At 41.4% G+C, this 23,472-nt stretch overlaps 1 protein-coding gene and 1 long non-coding RNA gene across 6 annotated transcripts in view; one reads left to right on the forward strand and one right to left on the reverse strand.

Annotated features, from left to right (window-relative positions):
- Positions 1-127: 127 nt before the first annotated feature.
- Positions 128-13,823, reverse strand: LOC130161517 (xin actin-binding repeat-containing protein 1). Of its 3 annotated transcripts, XM_056364868.1 has the most exons (10): positions 13,617-13,812; positions 13,058-13,241; positions 12,842-12,929; positions 12,309-12,677; positions 11,859-11,937; positions 9,611-9,756; positions 9,081-9,128; positions 3,270-3,400; positions 627-810; positions 128-511 (listed from the first exon to the last, which is right to left on the reverse strand). In XM_056364868.1, exons 2-9 carry the CDS (start codon positions 13,183-13,185, stop codon positions 642-644), a joined length of 1,158 nt encoding a protein of 385 aa, XP_056220843.1. In that variant the 5' UTR covers positions 13,186-13,241; positions 13,617-13,812; the 3' UTR covers positions 128-511; positions 627-641. The 3 variants fall into 3 exon arrangements, 2 of the variants coding, with proteins under 2 accessions (XP_056220843.1, XP_056220842.1); XR_008826163.1 differs by lacking the exon at positions 3,270-3,400 and having other exon boundaries at positions 13,617-13,823; XM_056364867.1 differs by lacking the exons at positions 128-511; positions 627-810; positions 3,270-3,400 and adding an exon at positions 3,490-8,682 and having other exon boundaries at positions 13,617-13,753.
- The window catches only part of LOC130161518 (uncharacterized), a 51,062-nt gene continuing 28,389 nt past the window's right edge, over positions 800-23,472 (forward strand). For 2 of the 3 annotated variants that reach the window (XR_008826165.1, XR_008826164.1), the window contains exon 1: positions 800-2,682. This is a non-coding gene — a long non-coding RNA (uncharacterized LOC130161518). The remainder of the gene's footprint in view (positions 2,683-23,472) is intronic. The other variant, XR_008826166.1, reaches the window with a different exon arrangement.

Below are 23,472 nucleotides of genomic sequence, written 5' to 3' on the forward strand. Positions count from 1 at the left end.
CAACACTGAATCTTCAGCACAATATCAAACTCAAGTGAGATGGAGAATCCTCCTGAACCCAGATTATGGAAAAAGTAGATGGATGAATCATTACTATAAATACACCTCCTGCACAAGGGACAGTATGTGTAGTTAAAATCAATTTAATTTTCAATTTTACATCTTTGTTATACTTGAATGAAATTTAAAAACCTGGTTTTCAATTTTACTTTATGTCCATTAAAAATGATTATGTACAATGTATGCAAACTAAAAAGCAATTCATTTAACAAATTGGAATGAATGAAGACAATTACATGTGTCAGCATCTGTCATACTTACGCTGCACAGTTTCTTACAATGATTAAGCCATTGTTGCAATTAAATTGTGAGTTATGTGTCAACACATTGTTAATCATTACCATTACATAGATGAACACACTGTAAAACTTGGACGGCAGTAGCATCACATGGTGCCTCAAACACATCTTCAAGAAGATTATTCATGTTCTTACAGTCACCGTCCCATTAGCTGAGGAGAGAAACAGAACACAGTTTTAATCGAGAAAAGACACCGTAATGATTCATGATCATGACAATAAATATACATAATGGAGATCAATTTTGCCTCGCTTACTGGTACTCACATTTACACTGTATATTTATGCTTCAGATTCATCATGCACCACATCAGCAGTATTCCTGAGAAGCCACTGGTTCTTGTGTTGAGCATGTCCAAAGCCCTCATCATAATTCCCTTTTCTTCTGAACAGTTGTTGGTAGTGAAATATGCAGTAGAATTCCCCATGTAAAGGTGCATAATTGTGCATGCTACAAATGAACACAATATGTGAGTTACAGTACAAATTAATAACCATATTTGATTGGAGGAAGAAAGGGTATTTTTGTGGTTATCGTAGCTGTGAGATTGGTTTAGAGCTCACTAGGATTTACAGTTTTGTAAATTAATCATGTAGATTTCATTTCATTTCATTTTGCATTGTCTATATAGTTCCTTTGAAGTTCAAATTTTTCTTTAAACCCAAACTTTTATATTTTTTACTTATCATAGCCCAAAAAGCACAGGTGGAACTAATGAAATTAAAGGTGCAACATGTAAGTATTTTAGTTTAAGACATTCAAAAATTAACACAATTTATCAACAAATTGTTGATATATGTCAAAGATGTTTATATCTATACATGTATGTATACAGAGATATCTACTGAAGTTTGCATGATAACCAGCTAACCCTGGCTCGTCTCGCGGTACCACTTTGTACATCAAGAGGTGATAGTGAGGCACTGTAGTGTACGGTCTGCCCTCAGTCCAACATGAGAGGATGAAGAAGTAGCGCTGTCCATAGGACAAGAAACCGAGACATGTTCAGCAGCAAAGAAAATAATGATAGAAATAGAAGCAAAACAACAGTTAACATTAGCATTGCTTTCAACCACGGGAGACGGCCCTTGGAGAGTACAGGAATTAAGTTTGATGCTGAATTCACAATGTTTCCTCTAGGCTGGCGAGTAAACAACTGCTAATTCTAACATTGGCTATGTAGCGATATCAAATACTTACATACAGCACCTTTAATGATGGCTCTTTTCCAGCAGTTAACAGTTAACGATGTCATTGCTTACACCTGTGGTTAACAACTCAAAATGTCTTGTGAAAGTTGGATTGTTATTTCAATCTGTTAAATTCTCTGTAAAAAGCATGTCTTCTGGTGAATTTAATCAATTAACCAATAAATTAATTAATCAATTAAATATTTTGAATCTGTAGTAGCTATTGGCCCAAATATAAAATTATATTTCTTCTAATTGTGTTCTTTTACAAAAGCAGGTGCTCTCCATTGATGGAGTGTGTCCATAACTTGCTGTTGCATTATTTAGCTATATGTTGCTAGCCTAGCAAGTTTCACCCATCCACTCGTTGCACACCTGCTTAAGTTAACCAACTGCAAAAGTGTCAGGTCTAACCCACAGGAGTTATCTCCCAGCTGTGCTAAGCTGTCTGAAAAATGCTAACAGTAAGAAAACATCTTTTGTGCTTCAAAGGTCCTGCTTCAGAGAACTTTCTCTGAAAAGTGTTTGAATATAGGACTGAAAAACAGGGTGAGGTCAGGAATGAAAAAAGTTACATATTTACTTTAATTGATTTGCCATATTTTATAATGATACCTTGATGACGCATTTAAAAAATATGTTAGCATTAAATATGGTATTAGGGATGTCACAAACGTCAAGGACGTATGTAGGAGTGAAGCATCTGAACTTATAAAACAGCTTTGGTAGTAACGGGACTGTGCCGAGCGTTAGGATTGGCTGGGGGTTAGAAGGAAGTGCAGGTAAACTAAAAGCACGCTCAAGTTGTTGAGACTGTTCACGTGTTGTCTGACCCGCAGCGTTTCTCAGTAAACGAGTAAACTGAAAACAAAGGCTCTGGTATCTGACAACGAGAACCGATTGGCCATTTTCGGTACCAAGTCAATGCTATAATTCTGACAATGTGATGTCTGCAGTAGGTACAGAAGGGTGATATAGATGATCGTACTCTCTATTCTTCCAGGACTGAGGAGAGCAGTATAATAACCCCCACGAGCGGTGTAGTCTGACATCAAACTCAAAAGAGAAGGAGAAGGCAGGCACAGTAAACATTAACTACAACACGTGGGATGGCAGCAGCAAGTGATGCGTGGTGAGTGGGTTTCAGTTATGAACATTATATTAACAACGCGTGTCAAAATGTTCACGTCCTGGCATGTTACTCCGGTTTTGTGAATTGAGACAGCATCTGTTGCAAAGCTCCACACAAAACTTTCACAATAGCTTGTTTAGGCTCACAACATCATCAGGCTACCGCCGTTACTGTTCAGTGTGTCAAAATATATTACTGACTTTTTAAATGAATATTTTTATATTTGTGGTGTGTGCATGTGCGCGTGTGCATGTGCGCGTGTGCAGCAGCCTCTGTTGTTTCCTGTTTTTTGCTGAGGTGTCAAATTTGATATTCAGAGTTGAGGAATTGCGTTGGTATTGGTTCAGACTCCCAAAGGTCTGACATCATGACATCTCTACATGGAATAATTGTTCTTTTCTTTATCTCTTTTTTTTTCTCACAGTTGTTGCATAGGAGGGAGGTCAGATTACAAACAGGTCTATCTTATATTTAGGCCAATATGAAATTTATCAGTGTGGAAGGGACAAACGAGAAATGAGTCGAATATTGAGAATCATTTATAAGAATTGCAGGTGATTTTCCTGTAGTATGCTGTAATATCTCACCTTATTTTTTTCTTGCAGTGTTTACAACAGAAGCAAGTTTTGTGAAAAATGTATTTGTCTGCAGTTATTTTTTCCATTGGATAAACTGGCTTCAGACAGGCAGAGCACATCTCTTGACCAGTTGGTTGAAACTGATGAGAAAAGTTAGATTTAAGCTTGATTAAACCAAAAAGATGTTTTTATATAATAATCATCATTAATAACAACAAACACAAAGACATGAATTAAAACCAAAAATGTGTATTTAATTTCAATTATAAGTCAAAAACCCTTTTTTAAGAATATAAGCTGAAAAAAAAATCCTCAAACATAAATAATATCTCAAATCAATGACAACCTCTTACAAATAAAGAAACCAGCAATGATAAACAACGTAATTAATATCTTAGCCAATAAAATTATTTACATGACAACTTTGCCATAAAGAATATGAAAAACATTGCCCTATACAGTGACTAACTGCATCCTGTCTGTGATTGATCTAAGGTTTCTGATTGATCGGCAGCCGAACTTCTGGGTATGTTGTGACCTGACATGTAGCCGGGCTGACCACTGCCTGACATGTGGATGATGTTGTTGTCTCTGGCTGAGTAGTGACAACAGTGGAGGTTTTGGATGAGTAAAACCGATTACCAAAGTTATCGGTCCGCTCATAGTTCTCTGTGACTGTTTTGGTTCCTTTAATACTGTTTCCGTCACGGTCAGTCTGAACCTCAAGTACACTGAGCTCTCGTTGAGGGTTAAGTGGACTGCAAGTGGATTGTTTTTGACCTCCTTTTCTGGGGTCCCTCTTTCTGTTTTGAGCAGGGCTGTTGCATGTCAGGGTCTTTGTTGTCCGGAATTTCTCCTCCGTCTTTGGGCTTTGCTGACATGTTGGACAGATTGTGGTCTCTGGTGGCGCCACATCTATTTTATCCGTCTTTCTAGCAGCTGACTGTATGGAGATGAAGGCAGGTGAAGATGTGGGACTTGCTCGTTGTTTTGCAGAGGATACTTCATCGCTTGCACCTTGCCCAGATTGGAGAGTTGTGTTTCCCGTTATGGTAGCACTTTCCTGTGTCTGCAGTGATTTTGTTCTGCTTGACCCGATGCTAATTTTGCTAATATTACCAGAGGATGGGGATCCTTGCGCCGCCCCTAAGGACTCTTTGAACAGGCATGATAAACCAACAATATCTGAGTCAGATTTCAATGTAGAGACAGAATAAAGAGCCTTCTTTATGGTTTCCTCTATGTCCATAAGTCTGGCCAATGTCTGCTCTTTTAGATTCATGATTTCCTCACTGGCTCTCTCAAGATCTCCAAAAACATGCGCCATTGAGGACTTACTTTCAGGGTGATCCTTCAAATGTGACTTTTCCTCTCTGTGTTCCACTTCTACCTTTTTTTGTTTCATTTTGTTGGAGCTGACAACCCAGTCAGGGACGTTCTCAAATACTCCCCTCAGAGACCTCACATCAACCTCGCTTGTGTCCTGTTCAATTTCCTCAACTCGACCGAGAATGCTCTGCAGTTCCTCCTGTTTTCGCAAGTTGTCAAAAATTTCCATGGCTGCTGTTATGTTCCCCCTCATGATCTCATCCATGTGAACTGACAGCCGCTGTCGGCGCTCGTCCTCTGTCTCGGTTCGTCCTTTTTTTCCCCTCATCTCAACTTTGCTTTCTTGTATCGTTTCTCTCTTGTGGTTGTCTTTGCTGTCAGCAGTTTCTCCACTGGTGTTTGCACCATTGTAGGATGGACCAGTTATGGTCTGTTGCAGTTTTGAATCTGCATGTACGAGAATAGTGGAATTATTATCTCCAGATGTATCTTGTGGGTTTTTGTTGTCAGGCTGGGCAATTTTTACTCTCTTTGGTTTTACAGGGGCATTCTTCACTGAAAATGCCTTTTTACCTCCAAATTTCTGGCATGCTTCATGAAAATCTACATGACTTTCATCTGTTTCATTCATATTCTCGCTGACGGGGGGTTTTTCCAGGGGTTTTTCCGCTCTTGCTGTGGGATTTTTCTCCTCTGGACGATTAAAACTATTCTTGTCTGTGTTATCGATTGAGCCTTGTACTTGATCTCTTATTTGAATTTTCTGAGACACCTGAATAATTTCACCTTTATGATCTACTGAATATGACCCTGAGTCTGCAGCACTGTTCGTTTTGGGCAGGTCTTTCATATGTTCATCCTTACACGACACTGATGTTATCAGGGGTTGAGCAACAGTTTCTTCTTTGGATTGCTTTTTCATTTCAGGTCTTATATTTTTTGTTTGGGTTGCCTCAGGATTCTTTGTGTTGGTTGATTGATTATCTCTTTGTTTTGCTTTCAGATGCTCCGGTTTAGGTGGGAGGGTGGGCTTTGGTCCAACAGGCCTTTTGCTTTTCTCTGGTACAATACTTGTAGCTGGTTTATTTAGGGTTTCACTTTGGCTCTGAGGCTTTGCATTTGCTGCAGTCACCTCTTCCTTGGAGATCTCTTGTCTCAATGGCACTTGAGTTGATTTAGATTCAGTCAAAGGACAACACTCATCAATAATGGGGTTTAGAACAGCTGCCACATCCACATTTTGTGATCTTTCTTTGGGATTTTTGGAAGAGTTTCTATATATCATAGCTGCTTTGAAATCTCCCCTTGTGACATTAATGTTGGATCTCCCCAAGGAGTCCAAAGCTGCCTGAAGTTTACCTTGAAAAACAACTTCCTCTTCCTCTTGTTGTGCAGGTGATGTTTCTAAATTATCAACCACAGCCTCACAGTGTTTCTGGACCACATCCATGTCTTTTTGATCCTTTTTGATGCATGTCTCAGTAGTTTGCAGTTTGTTAGAATTAATGTCTGCATGGCATGTCTCTGTATTTTCATATTGGCGGTCTGATTTATATCCGGATGTGACGTTGGATGGAACTTGATCCCACCTTGGCTCAGTGCATGAGTCCACTTTTTGGTCCTCATTTTCTTGATGTGATCCTGCTTCTGTTCTTGAGTGTTTGACATCACATGCTGTAACCGAAACAACAGGTTCCTGGGAATATTGATTCTTGATTTGTGATGAGTCATACAATGATTTGGCCTCGATTGTGGCCTGTTGGAGGCTGTGGATTGCAGTTTGGAGGTTTGAGATTTCGTCACTGTCATCTACCGCCTGAACTAATTCAGCCTGGTGGACCCTGTCATCATCCTGTGTCTCAAGATGTTGAAAACACTCTTGTGGTTCAGTTGTGAAGTTACACACTTTCTCTTGTGCTCGGCCCCCACACTCCAAAAAGGTATTTTTACTTTTCCCATGGTCGAATACCCCAATGTTGCATTCTTTAGAGGACTGGGTCTTTCCAAGTGGCACAGTTTGACCTGTAAATGCATGAGAAATGGTGGTAGATTGGGCACGGTTTTTATGAATATTTTGCTTTTCTTGGTTTTGTCTTTGTTCTCCAGAGAACATGCTTTTCAGTCTCTTTACATCCACTGGTATCCACTCTGAACTTTCCTCTGATTGATCTCCTCTCAGTTCCTGATCAAGCTTTGTGCTTTGTTCAGCCACAGTTTGGCTCGGAGTGACTTCTTCTTCTTCCACTGTTGGCTCAGCCTGAAGAGTTTTCAAATATTCCAGATCTCCCTTTTCAATACAGCTTCTGAACAGTTTCACATTCCCTTTTACTGTGACTTCAGGCCTGATTGATCCTGTGCAGGTTTGGTCTTGAGAAGTTTCTAGAAGGCAGTTTATGGTTGATTCGATAATGCCTTTTCTTAGTCCTTGATTTTCTGTTTTAGTAATATCAATTTTCTCTGTTTCTGGTTCATCATACTCCACAGCATGCCCTTGTGGAGCACTGTAACCTTTCACATCTTCCTCATCAAAATAGTTGTAGAGGGAGTAAACAATGACTTCAGCGCATTTGTTGGCATCCTCCTGAATGATCACTCCTTTCCTCAGAGAGTTATCTTGATTGAGAATATCCTCAACAAGCTGAACCACATTGGCAGTTTTGACCTCTATGTCTTGGCTGGTAGTGAACTGACGCTGGTGCACAGGTACATTCACCACTGTGGCCTCCATAATTCCTTTACTATCCTCCTTTATGTAAGTGATCTGAGGCTTTAGGTGGGCCCGTGGTAGCAACTGGACTATGAAGTTTTGTGCACCGCCTTCAGCCACCTCATCATATTTGATCTCAGGCCCACTCTCTGATAGTGTGAATTTAGCCCTTTTAGCAATCATTGTCTCGTTCACTTCGATGATCGAGCCATCTGAATGTACAGCATTAACGCGATAAAGGGTATTCAGTGTTTCCTTGATGTTCTCTACCAACGTCTCAATTTCATCCTTGTTCTGATGCCTAATTTTGTCAAATGGCATTGATTCAAACAGATAGGCTCTGTTTTTGACATTAGTTATTAGACAGTCCTCAGCAGCCCCACTGGGACTAGCTGGGATCTGGGATTTTGATGCATGAACACAGGAATTTTCTCTTTCTACGTTTGTTGTGATGAACGGGTTGTTTTTGAGAAGAGCTGCACTTGTTTTAATAATTTCCCCGGATTCTTCTGCACCTGAAAGACTTGTAGGGTTGTCCTCAAAGGCTGCTTCACCAGAAAAAACCTCTTCCCCGCCAGGAAACTTACTTTGAGTGCTTTGCCCAACAATATGAACACATGGACCTTGTTCATGGGGCCGATCTGTCAAACCAAGACTTTTGTTGCATGCGTTGCTTTTATTTTCACTGTGTTGACTTTCTTTGCTACTCATTTCCAACTCGTGTTTTCGTTTTTGGACTGACCCTGTCTCATCTCCGCAAATAGAAACTTTCCCTTGCAACTTATTATCTGGATTTGACCTTGATGTTTTCAGAGACTGACTCTCAAATACCCTCCTGGTAGCATGGACATCTATTCTTATCATCTCCTCATCACACTCTCTGTTCGGTTCTGGACTAGAACCAAGGGTTTTGTCATCCTCCGCAAATCCTTTAACGCTTTCATTACATGGCCTCTGCCCTTGCTCCTCAAACACTGCTGACGTTTTACTGACATCACCTCCATCCGCTGCTCCATCTGCCATGTGAATCTTGGGGGTGTAATGAGAAATTTTGTTACTCAAGGCACAGTTCTCAAATATCAAGCGTCTTGAGAGGACCTCTCCCTCGTATCCAGTTTCACCAGCTGTCACCCCAGTCTCTGAGCTCAAAACCTCAGCGAGCTCCTCGTCCACAACTTCATCCAGCATCTTCAGCTCTGGGTGGGTGTGCTTCAGGAGTCTTCTCAGCTCACATTTCTGCCGCTGCTGGTATAACTCTTCTTTGGAAAGCTGGGCAGGCATGGATTGTTGGAAATGTGCACCAGAGATGTCTTCTGGTCCTGACTGATGTCCGGCTAAACGAGGAGGAGGAAGGTCATCTTTCCTTTGTTGGGAGTCTTCGGCCATCTTAGAAGAACAAAGTAATGTTCTCATCATTGAGTCCTTTGTAACAGAAACGAGCTATCCAGTGAAATTCATGCTCCAGAGTGGTCACACGTGCAACAAGAGCCATATGTTACCTTCCAAATCATGCCAGTTCATTTGCTTTCCACACACCAGGTGTCAGTGGGTTAGTTGAACTCCAAAGCAACCAGCAAATGCAACCACAATGATGGATTAAAATAAAAGAATATGTAGAGTGAATGGCATCCAATATCTGTTTCTTTGTTTTGAAGAAAAGCAGTCATATTTTTGGGTCTTAAACTATAGATAATATGATAATGAAGAAGACGTTTATGTTATTGCGACAATGCAAATTCGACACACGCCATCATGCAAAAATGTCCGGTGAAATTCTACCTTACCTTGGTTAGTTTAACTCTTTTACCAGGTTCAGATGACTGATCTTGTGCCTGGATGGAAGCAATAATTATTTCAGCTCAAGTTAACCTTCAGTAATCGATGTCTTCTTGACTGACAGAATTTGCTCAGAAATCATTACATGATATAGTTCAGTGTTATGTTGTGGGATTTGTCATGTGACTGTCAAAAATAAATGTGGAAGATATTGCCATATTGTGTGTACTGTGTTGCATTGCACTGTGGCTGCATTTGTAATACCTGCAATGCAATCTCATAATTTAACAAATGCACAAACATAACAGAACATTATAATGCATAAGATGTAGCTGCTAAAATACATTTGTAGTTCCCCTCTTTTTGTCATGCTAGATTGTGAAAGTATCATATAGCTGAGATAATGCTAATTAAGTTAGGGTTACAAACAATTCTACACATTAAAGAACAGTTTTCCGGATATGAACTCTGACTTCTACAACTTCTTCTACAACACCAAGACCATTAACGAATGAATAATGAGTAGAGAGATGTTTACCGCTCTGAAAAGACTGCGTGTTTGCTCCTGAGGTGCGGCCTTTGACAGATAGAGGGCAGACATAGCTTTGACCGAGACACACAGTTTCTCCTTGGTTTGGACGAAGGAGCTGTCTCTGAAGTCTGCAATCGACCTCCTCTTTTCATCTGCAAGGATATCAGACACAGCAGTTCTAATGTGTTAAATTTGTTTTTTTTGAATATCTGACATCCACGTTGACAGTGGTATCAAGTAAACGCTGTGATATAAATGTGCCATCGGATTCATCCGATGGCATCTGGAGTAAAGAGAAAAGTAGATGTAATTTAGTGCAGCTTTGTTTACTGTTTAGCATTAGGTGTCAAAATAAAGCGCCACCACAACATCGTGTGACTGAGAGAAAGGCGATTTCAACAGAATTTAAAGTGACTCATTTTAATAGCATGCAAGTGACACCTGTGTTCCCATCCATGTCCCCAAACAAGTGGGTTAACAGTTATGAGTTTTGAGTCACTTGCAGTCACTCTTTCTAAGCTGATATTTAACAGCTGCCGTGTGGTCGAGTTATAAATGTACCACTTGTGTGTGGAGCGGCACAGATACCTGACTCCGCTGACACACATACTGAGAGTTAAAAAGACAGACACAGTCACCGCAGCCACAGTTGACTAAGCATAGAAAAGTAAACACATAACACGTCTTAGCATCGGCCATAAAGGCACAGATAGTAAATGAGTGGTCAACCAGCAGCTGCCAGTAAAGGGAAACACGGCACAACAGATACAGGGATTTGAGTATAAAGCAAGAAGTCTTTAGGATAAGGCTTTGGTGAACGTTTGCCTGAACCATTTAGATTAGCCTGTAGTGATTTTGAAAGCGTCAACACTCTAGTATTTCCACATTCACATAGCTGTGAAAATTATCAGTCATAAGTGCAATTATCTGCGTCAATATATACTGTAGTTAGTCAACTTTATGGCTTTAAAAGGAAGTTTTAAAGTTAGACCATGTGCAAGCCATGTGACATGCAGATAACGTTGTTTGTAATCAGCTGACACACAGATTATTCTCCAGTTGGACTCATTCGGTCAAAATGCAGAATCTTTACTCACAGAAAATGAGCAGCCTCCAATTCCTTGCGCCCTTGCCTTTCTTCTTATTTCCCTTGAAGTGTGTGTGAATGTGTTTTGGTCTAAGTGATGTCGCTGCTGTAGGTTTGTGTCCGGTAACGCAGCCTCTGCCACTTTCAGTCGCTCCCTCTCCCCCGTCTGACAGCTGACCCCTTTCACCCTCCTGCACTTATTCAGGACTTGTAGCGTGCCGGCTATTTCCGTCCTGCTCTGGAGTGGCCTGCTATGCCCGCACCAGGTTGAGTCAATCACGGCTTCTTGCAAAGTCACGGTGCTGATATTCATCTCCATTTCATCTCTTCCCTTTCATTCGCACCGTCCACAGCTTTGACCTGAGTCACAGGTCCGGGAGAGACAGCTTCCCAGGGAATGTTGTCAGACACTGAATTTGGCTTAAAAGGAGGAAGCTAGACATTTCTCATATGTGCTGAATTGGATGCTTGTCTATGGAGTAATTTTTACATTTTTGCATGTTTAACTGACCAGCTGTACACAGACTATATAAATTTGAATTAATTAATTGGAAATATACTAGTTGAACATGGCTTCTGTCTTCTAATTAGTATAATTCGAACCAAATTAAATAGTTAATTTTCCTGGGGAATTAGAGACAAAATTTCTCGTGGAACTTTTTATTCTGTTGTGTTTGCGTTACTCTGCCAGCGTGTCTGTTAATACATGCAGAGTGTCCTTCGCAGTAGTATCTGAATGTTTTTTAAGCCTTGACGAGGACATGATGGTGTTGATCACTTGCTCTCATCAACTGGTTCTGGAAGTGTGTATGTTGAGTTCATTTGTAGATGTTTCTATTATTGTCATATGTAGTATATGACTGGGCTTTTCACTATTTGTTTTGTTAAGTTTTTGAAAGTGTTAACTGTGGCTGCCATCTAATGTCACCTCACCAAACATTACGAAGTTTTAATCTTAGTTCTACTGATAACTGCTCAACAGCGAGATCCTTCTTTGACTTTACAAATGCCCATCTATCCTGTGCAGTTAAACTTTCAACCCTTCATTCTTTCCCCAGCTTTACCGGGCAGTAGGTAGGGGAACGATGTGATCAGGCTGGCGGGTCATCACAGAACACACCGAGATGAATGTTTTTTTGATCTAGAAGGAAATTACGTTGTACTCACCAGCTTGAAAGGCTGCAAGTTCCTCGAAATCAATACCCCCTATTGTTTTTCTCCTCTCTCTCTGGGTCTGATTCACCACCTTGAGAGAGAAACAATGAGTAGACGTACAGTGTATCTTTCTATGTGACAGAATGCAGCTTTGATTCTGATTTTGGAAGTAAAATGATAAATGATGGATTTGATTGAAGCCTTAAAATCAGTCTATCGGTCAATCAGCTGACCTGCACGGAGGTTTCTTCATACACAGACTAACACTAGATGACAACTGAATGTTGAATACAAGTCACTGATGTTTTCTGGTGCTTGTTTACATCAGTAATATTTGTAAAAACTGGAGTCCAAGTCAATATTTTCTATTGTGATCAGTTGAGAAATACACATTTCTGTCTTCACTTATTAAACCTCGCCATAAAATTTGTCCTTTAAGGTAAAACCAGTCATTTTATTTACCTTTCGAGTCACTCGATCCTCTTTTGCATCAGTTTCCTTTACCAGCGCATCAGCTGTAGGTTTTGTCTGGTCCTCTGCAGACTTCTTCACCTCCTCGCTCTCCCCATTCATCACCGGCCTGAAGTCTGCCGCCTTGTAAGGCGACGTGAAGTCCGCCGCTCTGAAGCCGTTCCTCACCTTGTCTCGTGCGCTAGCCTTTGACTCGAACAGAGCCTTCAGGGCCCCTATGGAGCCGGCGGTGCTGTGAAGGCTCCCCATCGACTTACTGCGCGTTAAACCGGTTTCGGCTCGAGACCCTTCCCTCTCGTCATTTCTCCTCATCAGAGACACCAGACGAGTCTCTTTAACCTCCGCAAGAGATGGTGATATCTGATACACAGTGATACACAGAAGAAAAAAAATACATGTTTTCCTGCAGCTGCATTGATTATCCCCCCCCCCCCCCACACACACATACACACACACACACACTGAAGCTGCTTTGTTTGTGAATTGTGCAAACAGCTAAAAAAAAATATATATATATATCTTACCTCTTTCAACACTTGCTTTGGCTTCACTTCACCATTATTGACCGGGGTTGATGGAATCGATGCGCTCACTTCCGCTGTAGTTTGATACCTGTTATGCAAACAACAGCCATGTTATATTAATAATCCACCAACGTTCCAGTGCTGCACGTAGAAGCTTGCAGAGAGTGTGGTCAGCTGTTGCCACACACTTAGGAAGAGATGATGTTTTCTTTTCACCTTGCGACTAGTGAGGACACAGATGCTTTCTTGTCCCACAGTCCTGCCTCCGTCCAGGTGGGCTTGTCACATGACGAGGCGACGCTCTTCAGTGACTGGGTGCGCCGCAGGTTACTCTTCCATTCCATGGCAAAGTGGCAAATCACGTCACGGGCAGAGCAGGGTTTGCAAATAACTGTATGACCTAAAAACACATGGCGAATAATCGATGACGTTATCTCCGTTATTGCAACACATTGGATCTGCAGGCTCTGGGTGACTTATTCTGTTTATTCTTTAAGCCCAGCAATGAACCCCCCCACCCCCACCCCACCCATCGCCTCAACACCAATAGTGAACATTTTATGTACTCATAAAGCTAAACGTTTTCCCATGAACTCCATAGAACTCCAAGGTTATAACATCAATAATGCAGAGCTGGGAACGAGTGAGATATAGCAATGTACAATGATTTGGAAGATGTTACACAATTTAACAGCAATGCAAAAGTAATAACTAGACATCATTTATATTCTGTGTGAATGAGGGGAAAAAAAGAGCTTTTAAACTGAATAGTTACCTCACAGATGTCAGTCAGCGTCTGCTCTCGTGTGACGATCAGAAGCAGATCCGCAGCATCACAAGACTTGCACAAGATGTGAGCAAAGTCCTTTTTCTTCCTCATTACCACAGACTGTAAAGTGATTTAGGAATATGTCGAGAGTAGCAAACAGGACATAAATTCTCCAAACACTGGTTAGTAATACAGACTTTAATCTGAAACACTGACACTGGTGTTGTCAGTTCAGAAAACATTTATCCAATATCGGGCATCTTTAGTACTTATTGTGTGTTTTGGCCTCTACACGAGTTTTCAGGAGATGCCTCGGTGTTTGACGTCAGGTTAAACCTCCAAAGCTCAGATGTAACTACTCGATCTTTGAGCAGCAACAGACCATGCATTAAGATGAAATGAGATTAACTTTATTGATCCTGAGGGGAAGTTGGGTCATTACAGCAGCACAGTGTGGAACGTAGACAAAGAACAACAAATGGAAAATGAGGAGAATTACCTGTTGCGTTGAGGGTGTTTCGCGTGGACTGAGTTTTGACAGATACTGATTAACAGAGGTTGTCAGGTTACACATTGACAATGCAGCATAAAAAAAACACATGAGCACAAAAACACTCCCTGTACACAAAATTACATTTACAGTGTAAATGCTGAATGTGCATTGCTGTGTTTTTTATCTGTAGCATTTCAAAAGGAAATTTTAGAGAATTATTTTAGAGAATTGTGTCGATGAAAGGCGTAATTCATTTCTAAATGTTGGTTAATAATCACATGTAACTAGATTATACACTGCAGTATGCATCACAAAAAAAAGTTTAAATATACGCACCAAGTTATTGTTGAAAAGATGTGTTATGCACGAGGTTGTAATGCTTGTAATCTTCCAAAATTTCTTCCTACCACTTCCTGCGTCGACCGGAACAGGTTTACATTATAAATGTTGCTCATCCTTGCTTCGGTACAAAACAGCATCCATATAGAGGCCCTAGTGATTCAGTGTGTCCAGTACGGTGGATGCAGCAACATCACCACTATCAGTTTTGTGCACTTTTGTCATCATTGCTACCAAACAAACAAAGAAAATGACTTTAATGACACACTTTAATGGAAATGTTGAAAACTGCTTGATGGCAGAAATTTGAAGATAAAAAATGTTGTGATCAGCACAGCCCTCTGTTAAGTCTGTGCCTGTGTTTGGATGCCTTATTATCAAAATAACCTAAAAAATAATTCGTTTTTTACTGTTCTTTTTAAAGGTTTTAAGTTCTTAAATTAGATTTCAACTGGCAGGGGTTAAGTAGTCCTAGAAAGCCAGCTGAGAACAAGTGTTGTAGATGTTCGTCTCCACCCAGGAATTCCAAGACTTCCTGACCCTCAGGGGGTCAAGAAGTAAGAACAGGAGGAAGCTCTGCTCCCGCGCGATCTCGCACCGACATCGACACCGACCCCGAGCAGACCTCCCCTGACACACACTGCAACAGAACTGCAGTCATCGGAGAAATGTATAGGCCACGAGAGTAAAATGTAAAACGCAACTTCCATGTTTGTTAGAAGTAAACACACCGTACTGGTCACATTATTGCTTGGTTTAATCATAGTGAATATGGTTTTTTGTTTTTTTTTCTTATGTGAAATTACATTTTTGATTATAAGAATTCAAATAAGATGTGAAATCAATTTGCTTAAAGCTCTTTAAACTGTTGTTAACAGAAGCCTAACTAAGTCAATGTATGGACACATGCAGATACAGCACAGAAATTACATGTGCTTAAAGCTGCATTAAATGAGCTTTCTGGCCACTTGGGGGCAGTGGAACATGCTCAAAATTGACACTATTGCCTTACAATGTTGTTATTTAGTATTTCTATTCTGTTAAACACAATACTTTTATTAGTATTTACCAGTATTCACTACTACTTTTTAAAAATGTATTTTTTTCTCAACTGCATAAAGGCTGTAGTCCCAAGTTAGCAGTCACTAGTTATTTTAGATTTGAAGACATTAAGCTTTTACTTTCAAACATGAAATAAGATCATAAAATATTAAAAACCGTATAATAAGTGGTTAGAGCGAATGCCACCACAACCAGCTAAAACATTAATAGCATTACAATATTTAAAGGAGCCTTTCTACATGAGGACTCATTTTACTCGTGATGCTTGAGTTCATTTTACTTTTATTTTGAATGCATGCACTTTTACTTGCACCGGAGTATTTTTACATTGTGGTATTTGTGTTTTTACGCAATCTGAACACATCTTTGTCGTGCCTGTTATCTGGGTTTCCCTCCATTTCACACACTTGTAAAAATGCAGCAGAGGGTTTGAGACAATGACGGCTTTTGTCAGTGCACACAATTCATATTCACTCACTTTAGTCATGCTTTCTGTTAATCAGTCTTCAGACAAAGAAAGAGCAACAGCAGCAGCACACACCCCTGGGGCAAAAAATGAGAGATTCAGCCTGGCTGTCTCTCTCTCTCCCCCCCACCCCCTTCGCCATGCCCCTCCTTTGACTACAACCCTCATCCCTCCCTTCAAAACCCCACTCCTGTCTCTGTCTCAGAGGCACTGGAGAGATGAAAGGGAATATGCAATGTGCCGCCTTTGACTGTGAACTGTGCAGTGTTATTAGGGGAAGTTTACTGGCCTTGTCTGCATTTTAAACACACTTGCTTACACCAGCCAGCTGTAAACAAGGAGGATCTGTGGCCGGGTGTGAAAGGGGGGGGGGGGCCTCAAATACCTGAAGAAAACACTGCGTGACTGAGGAAGGTGCAGATTCACTCGCGGACACATCTGGACTGTCTCCCTGTGTCTTCAGTGTGACTACCTTTTTCTTGAATGAGCGAAAATAACTATGAGAGCAGATTGGCCTTTCATATTGTTCTTGCCTGACATTATCAGGGAGTCCAGTAGGGGGCGGTAAAGACCGTTAAAACACAATGCTCTGTATTGTCTTACCCACATTTGGGTTATGTGGGAACTTTACAGTGGGGCTATTCAAGGCCAAACTAGGTTATTTCAGTGCACCAAAATAAAATGTACAGCGGTGAGCGCAGAGCCCAGATAGTTGAGCAAGATATGGTCGTTTCTGTGACGCACACATTTAGCATATTTTACCACAGATAGCGATATCAATTCATACTCGTCATGTATTTGAGAAATATTCTGTTATCACAAAGCGTTAAACTTCTGTTACCTCACTTAACCCTGCTGCAGTCAAATATTTTTATTTATTTATTTTTTTAAGTCTTCATTTGTACAGGATCCTGTGTGCATCACAGGAAGGGCAATCTGAGGTCTGCAGTGCTTTACAGAGCTTGTGAGACTGGTTGGATGTCCTGCTTTCCGCATGCGAACGCGGAACACATGCGATGCGCCTCGAACGGCCAGCCGTCATGAGTCTACTTCAGATGGATAATGTGCGTGCATCACAACACAAAGGGCAGGCAGAGTGTGTGTGACTCAGCAGTGGTGTGTGTGTGTGAGTGTGTGTGCGTATGATTCATGCTGCTGCTACTAGTGATACTGCCCAACATGTAATTGAAGTAATCTGCTTGGTGTTCATTCAGAGCCTTTTGAGAAAAACAGGCTTGTCATTTGTGAATGTGGGGAAAAAACACATATTTATCTTTTTATTATTTTTTTTATTCAAAATGTTTCAATATTTATTAAATACTTTTCATTCTCTAGCTTTCAAATACTGTTAGCTATCGGGTTCTGTTAGCCGAGCTGGGCTTAAGTAATTATTCACATTATTTTTGGCACATCCAGGAATATGTTATTTTATTTATCAGTCATCTCCTGGCCAGCTTGCTTTGATGCCAAGATGAATTAGTTTTAAATGTTCCATCTGTAGTTTAGATCTTGGTCTTCTTTTCAGAATCAGACCACCCCTGGTGAAAGGGAGGTAGCATACTTAATACTTACTTTTACTGTTTGCTTTGATAATAAAATGAGCCCTAACTAATTTGCTCTCTGATGGTCGAACTTCACTGTTATTTAACTTTGATAGTTTTTACATTTAAAGAAGCGTCAGGCCGTAAAGTCTCATATCTCCTTCTCTCTGCTGTATGTACAGCTACTGACTGCCTAAATGTCAAACATATTCATTAAATAAACAACACGTTTTTAAATAGGATTAGAAATACTAAGACTTCTGCTGAGTGTCAGTGCTGTAGACGATCAGATTCTTCAGCATCCTGGACGTCATATACCACACATGACTAGTTATTAGTGAGTATGTCAGCTCTATCTCAATATGCGCTCTTGTGCGTTCATCTGTTCTTGGTGACGTGTTTGACGTAACAGCAAATGTTCGGTGCGCGGATCCAAAACAGAAGCGCGCAGAGAACAGATGAAGGCTGCGGAAGTGTTGTGCCAAACAACGAAATCTGGCCGACCCACTGAATGATGATGACTGAGACACTAATGACACGCCACTTCTTACAGGACGTAGTGCTGCCGGCCTTTAATGAATGAAACCACCTGCGTCTTTGTATAATGTGTGACTTCTAAGCCACACAATGTCTTCAATATCTATGTTATCTGCAAGAAAACAGGAAGAATAGTTCACACACGAGTACATTTTGTTTGTTATTATGTGTGAAGGACTGATGATGATATTGTAGTAGCACTGTCAGTACCTGACAGTGAGGTTCCAACCTCGGTTTTTGACTTTAACACTTGTCAAAACCATCACACATCAAGAGGCGTCAAGTGAAAGACACATCATAAAGCAGGACCAGTGTGTTCGAGCCTTATGTAAAGGTACAAACTGTAACTGATCAATATCAAGAAAAGACTATAAAAAGACTAGATGCAACAGTGGCGGAAGTAAGTGGTGTCACTTTTTGTTTATCAGCAGAGAAGATGTGAATATCAGCTCAATCTCCCAAAACCAAATTTTATTTCTTGTTTAAGCGCCGTTATTATTTCTTTAGATTCACATAAATTGGCATATTTAAGGTGATTAGCGAGACATCTGGATGGTACTGCTGTTTGCCTTTAATCTTAGTCCTTAGCAAACACAGTTTCTCATGTTTTGAGTCCACAGTTGAGGATATGTTTGAGATCCTCAGCACATCTTTGTGAATCCCTCCGCTCCTGATCGCTTCTGGCTGGTTCTTCATTCTTCCCCTTAGCAGGGAAAAGTGAGGAGGAGGAAGAGGACCAAGAGGAGGAAGAATGAAAAGAGCAAGATAAAGTTGCATAAATTTATCCTTTAGCTGAGTCACAAATCAAAGACGCAACTGAAATGAAGCCAAACGCTTAGAAAGAAATCACTTTATGTAGAGAGACGGCTCGGTGCTGATCTATGGGTGCTGAGCTTACAGTGCATTTTACATTTAGATTTAATTAACTCTTATTGAGGATAACAGAAGAGTATAAAAAGTTTAACTTCTTTGATCACCAAATCACAAGCAAGCAACAGCAGGAATCAAAACAAACCCTGTTAATATTCCTGTGTCCACAGAGAAATAACACAAGAAAAATATGTTATTGTTCTGTTGTTGGAAAAAACTAGATTGTTTGGCTGTTTTTCTAGCCTATATTTGATTATAATTAGGTGTAGCAGCTCACCCAGGCTGCATCATGTTTTGGAGAACAGTGAAGGAAAGAGAACACAACTAAAGCAGAGTTTTACCAAAGCATTTCTCATTTCATTTGCGCTCAGTGTGTGATGGAAGGATCTAAGTGGGAATCTATGTGTCATTAGGAAAGTGTATTCTTTCCAGGACTGAGGAAAAAAAAAAGAAAAAAAAAAAAAGAAAAGTTCAGGAACACACTGTCAGCTTCTCCTTACACATGGGTATGATTTGTTGGAACAGTCGTCCCCTCCCTCTTTCCTAGGAGGAACATGAGAAGTTGTGAGAAGCAGTACATTGTGTGTGTGTAGTCTCTGTCCCTGTGTCCTGCATGTTTTGTTTTTTTTCTTTCTGCAGGTGTGTGTGTGTGTGTGTGTGTGTGTGTACAGTGTGTTGTGCCTGAGGGGGAACGTGCTTCAGTACAGCTGAGTGGGAGTGACTGTGACCTAACCCGTCCCCTTTTCGTCCATATGAAGCTGCACAAAGCCCCGCCTATCTCATTGTGGCCATGCACAGGCGGTGGCGAGCCTTGCCTGCATGTGTTTGTGTGTTAGTGAGAGTGCACGTTTCACACGTGTGACCACCGTGGAGGCGGCCGGAGCTCTAAGCTGCTTTGCGAGGCTTAGGAGGGCAGCCGCTCTCTGGCTACTCAAAGGGCTGTGTTTGCTACATGCCTAGAGGGGGTGATGGCATAGCTGAGCACTGGAGCGCGGTGCCCAGGGTTTCACATAACAATGCTGGGTCAGGGGCAACACACAGAGGCGCTGCATTGAACTGTACATGGTCACAAACACAGTTCTTGTTCAACAGTCAAAGAAGCAGTATTAATCAGTCAATGAAACTGAAAGTATTTATCTTTCTTTGACCGTTAAACCGAGAAAGAGCTGCTTTTTATTAATGAGGAATATCTCTGTAAGTGCACGCAATTAATGTGATGTATTTTAGTGATTTGCATTCATTTAAATATCCTTTTCCTGCATTCGGTGCACAGATCTAATAAAAAGCTTAAGTGTGAGTGCACGGGGGAAGCAGGTTCACCTCTGCACTGGCACAGTTCCTCAACTCACTTTGGTCAAGGATGATTAATTGTGGTGCTGATGAACTGTTGACTCACACACGCACACACACGCACGCACACGCACACATTCAGCGTACCCGTCTGCAGAGAGAGAGAGCGCGTCATGCAGGACTTAATGTTCGCTGCCGTTGATATCGAACACACCACAAGCACACACTCTCCCTCCCTCTCAATTCAGTCCATGTCGAGAGCTGGAATATCAGGTTTCCTGTCTGTGTGCATAGTTTGTACTCACAGCTTCACCTTTGTTCCTACTCTGTCAGCACACAGCAGCACTGCATCAGGGCTCTCTCTCTCTCTCTCTCTCTCTGCCGCTCTCTAAGAACACACAAAGCAAACCACTTGCAAACTCTGTCACCAGTGGATTTCGGGTTGCCAGGAGATAATTATCACAGGGAGTTAAAACAGCCTTTGCATGCATTTGGATAATTGCTAGCATATGAGCAACAATGAATCCTAAAAGTGTCTAATGAGAGTCTCTTGGTCAGTGCTGCCATGTTTCTGCCAGCCGGAGTATTTTCTTTCTTTCTTTCTTTCTTTTTTTTTGTGCTTTGTGCTTTGTGTGTGGTTCATTCATGGTTTCATTCTGTAAAAATGTACAATTGTTGTTTCTACACATTCCCCTCTGCTGTGGAACCCCAGATGACCCTGCTGTGGCGCCAGTAGAGGCTGGGCCCTGCAAAGGAGGAAGAGGAGGAGGAGGGAAGGGGAGGAGGGCGCAGAGGGAACGAAGTGAAGTATATGAGGATATTAGCGTAAATTTATGAAGCTTGGGTGGTGGGGGGAAAAAAAAGATGACAAGCACATAATACTGCAGCGTAGTCACATGCAGCACGAGAGAAGGGAAGAGAGTTTGATTCTCTGCAGTTGCTGGGGAATGAATCGCTCCTGTGTATACGCTGGTCTTTATCTAATAAGCCAGTCCTGAAGTTGTTTAATGCTTGCAAGTAATCAGCTGCACCGGGAAAGAGGTCTGTGGTTTGACTCTGGGCCCCCGTGGAGCCGTGCCTTTTTTGAAATGTGATCCTGTGTGCGAGACGTCATACAGTGCAGCTCCTGGAATGTCCTGTGTAGAGACGGTACAAACTCAAACAGAGGCCAACTGTAATCGCTTATCTCTGGCTATGACACTTTGTACTGCAATACCGTCAAATAAGCACATATCTGCACCGAGTGAAGCCATAATATTGACATTTCATAGCTGGAGTGGATTTTAAAATACAGATTTTGTGAAGATCCTATTCATGTGTCTTTTTTAATACATTTTTTTTATATACTTGCTACCCTGTTTATCTTTATCTCTTAACTCTCATCTTTACTACGGACAACAACAACAACAAAAAAACCCCACAGAATGATCAGCAAGATCAAAACAGCGGTGTAATGTGTTGCGTGGCTCTGAAGGGAGCTTTTGTCATCAGGTTCAGTCTTGGGGTGTGGCTTGGAAAGGACACAGTTATGACACAAACCCTGACTTACAAACTATGGGTGTGGAGTTTGGAAGATGTGGGTTTTAACCGGACATGACGGGTTTAACAAACACTTGATATGGAGTTGCATTATGGGTGTAGTAGGACCCAGTGTTTGACCTTTAGTATATTACAAATATTCACTTTACAGCCTTGTTAAAATTCGTATAAACCCGTAACAGTATTCCCAGCTGCCTTTAAACTCATATCACATGCAGGAGAAAAATAATATAACCACTTTACAGGATCATGTGATTAAATACAACACAAATGTATTCCTTTAGTGTTTATTGTATTATATTATAGTCAAAGGTGTCCATATTATTTTGTCCACCCCCAGTGGCTGGTTCGCAGTGCTGTCATTAGTGCCTGTTTTGGTTATACCGGCCCTCTCCACTGGAGGCAGTGTTCTGCAGGCTGTGGGCACACAGTCCCTGTTCATGAAGTGCAGGATGCTACTGTAGACACATGATGCAATCATGTTGAATATCGTCACACTGTTGCAGCATTTACACGCCTTTGATATGCATTTGTTGCGCATGTTTGTGCACGATCAAGGACATAATAATGGATCACTGTAAGGAGAGGAGGGTGCTTGTTTCTTACACAAAGAGGTACAGTGAGAGAAAAATACATGTAAATCGACCAAATTAGCATCATTTGTTAGCTGGTCAAATCATGTGGAGAGTCTGACAACTGATCCGCTGATCAGCTGGTATGAATATTGCATCTGACCTCAGGATGTTCAGTCGCACATGTGATGCTTTGCAAATGCACATGCGGAGTCCTCCCCTGTTACACAAGGCAGTCACTGGATACGTGCATGTGTTTGTGTGTGTGTGTGTGTGTGTGTGTGTGTGTGTGCGTGTGTGTGAGCGTTGCAAGGGCTGGGGAGTGTGCACATGACCAGCAGAGAAGTGATTAATTACTGTAGCTTGAAAAGACATTGAGATGGAAAACAGACTGCACTTGCACATCTGTGTATGCTGTGCAAACCGATAGAAAATCCTCTTTACATTTTCAGCAACTCAATTTATATTAGATTATTGTATTTATACTCGACGTGGCTTGTCTGATACTCGGTTTCCTTTGCTTAACCCCTGTGGTTGCTCTCCTGATTTATTTTTCATGTTCAAATATCACACAGCTGAAGCTCTCGGGGGGGATATCTGCAGATCTGCACTTTCTCAAGGCTGATTAGCAACGTGCACCTGGGATATTAGCCTGCTGTAATGTAATTCATGTGCTGCAGAATCCAGCCACAATCTACAGTCTGACCTGTTGTTTACTCTTATGATCTCAGTGATAGGCCTCCTTTTACTCGCATGGTTTATCATCTCATTGCGTAACAGAGACGGTTTTAGGTGCTGTGGCTTTAGCAGACAACATACGGTAATCAGAGTGCAAAAAGTAATGTGACTCAGATCTCGTCCTCTTTAAGCTGAGGTCAGCTGTGTGTGTGTGTGTGTGTGTGTGTGTGTGTGTGTACACATTGTGGAGTGACGCCAGAGAGTGAGACATAAAGAGGTCTTTTGTTGGAGCTTCAGTCTGCAGAGGGAGGTTGGGAGGAAGATGACAGCCTGCTGGTTGTGTGCAGTCCTGCTGAGTCTGTACGTCCCTCCGCCTCCCCTCTCTCCACACTCACACACACACACACACACACACACACACACACACACACACACACACCTCCGCACCATACTCTCCCTCCCGAGGCACGACTCT

The sequence above is a fragment of the Seriola aureovittata genome, chromosome 20, assembly GCF_021018895.1.
Source record: "Seriola aureovittata isolate HTS-2021-v1 ecotype China chromosome 20, ASM2101889v1, whole genome shotgun sequence".
Lineage (NCBI taxonomy): Eukaryota > Metazoa > Chordata > Actinopteri > Carangiformes > Carangidae > Seriola > Seriola aureovittata.